At 70.3% G+C, this 1,310-nt stretch overlaps 1 protein-coding gene across 1 annotated transcript; it reads right to left on the bottom strand.

Annotated features, from left to right (window-relative positions):
* Positions 1 to 107: 107 nt before the first annotated feature.
* Positions 108 to 1,182, bottom strand: TMEM88 (transmembrane protein 88). The gene is made up of 2 exons (XM_045487351.1): positions 896 to 1,182; positions 108 to 779 (listed from the first exon to the last, which is right to left on the bottom strand). Exons 1-2 carry the CDS (start codon positions 1,103 to 1,105, stop codon positions 510 to 512), a joined length of 480 nt encoding a protein of 159 aa, XP_045343307.1. The 5' UTR covers positions 1,106 to 1,182; the 3' UTR covers positions 108 to 509.
* Positions 1,183 to 1,310: the final 128 nt, after the last annotated feature.

Here is a 1,310-nt window from a genome sequence, read left to right as displayed (position 1 = left end):
CGCTGTTGAGCCCCCACCCCCCAGCCCCATGTTTCCTGCTCCTGGGCATCGCGCGGGGGTGATAGAATCTGTGCCATCTCACTGTTCCCAGGATCCCAAGCAACGCATTCAGTTCATCAATTCTTTATTGATGCGGGGTCACTCCTCACCCCCTCGACCCTTGCCCCCCAGCCCGTAAAATACTAGAGGAGCTGCACCGGGAAAGGAGGACGCGAGGTTCATCCGAATGGTGGGAGGCGGGGAGGGCTGGGGGTGGACTGGTGATGTGCACAGGGTCCAGCCCGGATGTCCAGGATTCAGATGTAGGTAGTAAGAAAGTGGGTTTTCCGGGGCGTGGCGGATTTCCGCCAGCTTTGGGTCCACAGATGCTCCGGTTCCCCCAAGGGGCTGCTGGGACCCGGCTGGGGCAGGGGTGGGGACAGGGAAGGTCGGGAGACCCCCGGGCTTCAAGTCCTTGGGGCGACTGGAAGCGGGCGCGGTCGTGAAGGTACTTGCCGACTCGAGGGTCCTCAAACCCAGACCTTCCCTGATGTGGAGCCGGCCTGGGACCCTGGTGAGGCCCGGGTTGGCCGCGGCTGCGGGGCGCGCCGGCGCCGGTAAAGGGCTCGGCTGTAGGGCACGAGGCAGTCGGCCAGGCGGAGGCGCAGGCAAAGGCGGCGGTAGCTGGCCAGGGCGAGCACGAGCAGCGGCACGAGGAGCAGGAATCCGGTGACCAGCAGGGCCGTGAAGCCCGGGTCCCGCAGGTGCGCCGTGCAAGGCGGCGCCTGGGAGCGCAGGAACTGTGGGCGCAGAACCGGCGTCGGGCCCGAGCCGAGCGGCCCGGGCCCACGGACCCCACCGCCGCCTCCAGCACCGGGGCCCGCCGTCACCCGCGCACCTCGGGGCGCACGCTCACCTGGGAGTGGCAGAGGAAGCCGAAGCCCAGCATGGTGACAGCGGGCAGCAGGATGGTCCCCAGCACGAGCGCCAGCAGGAGGAGGTTGAAGGCCGCTACCAGCAGATTCTGGGCCGTGACCAGCACGGCGCAGGCCCAGCAGTCCAGGGGGTCCCGGGGCTCCGGGCCGCCGCCCGGAGCCGCTCGCTGCGCCCCGGGGACATCCGCCATGGTCGGCCTGGCTCCCGCCCGCCTGGGCCGCGGCCCTTATAGCCCTCTTTCCTGCCCCTCCCCCGGCCCGGCCTCTCCCCACCCCACCCCCCCCTTATCCTGGAATGCGGCTCCGGGATCGGGCACCCCCCCCCACCCCCACCCCAGACCGAGGAGCGGACCGGCGCGCTGGACATTCCACAGGCGCCTCGGGGAGGGGCTCGCC

The sequence above is a fragment of the Leopardus geoffroyi genome, chromosome E1 (genome assembly GCF_018350155.1).
Source record: "Leopardus geoffroyi isolate Oge1 chromosome E1, O.geoffroyi_Oge1_pat1.0, whole genome shotgun sequence".
NCBI classification, from domain to species: domain Eukaryota; kingdom Metazoa; phylum Chordata; class Mammalia; order Carnivora; family Felidae; genus Leopardus; species Leopardus geoffroyi.
This window is presented reverse-complemented; position numbering and strand designations above follow the sequence as displayed.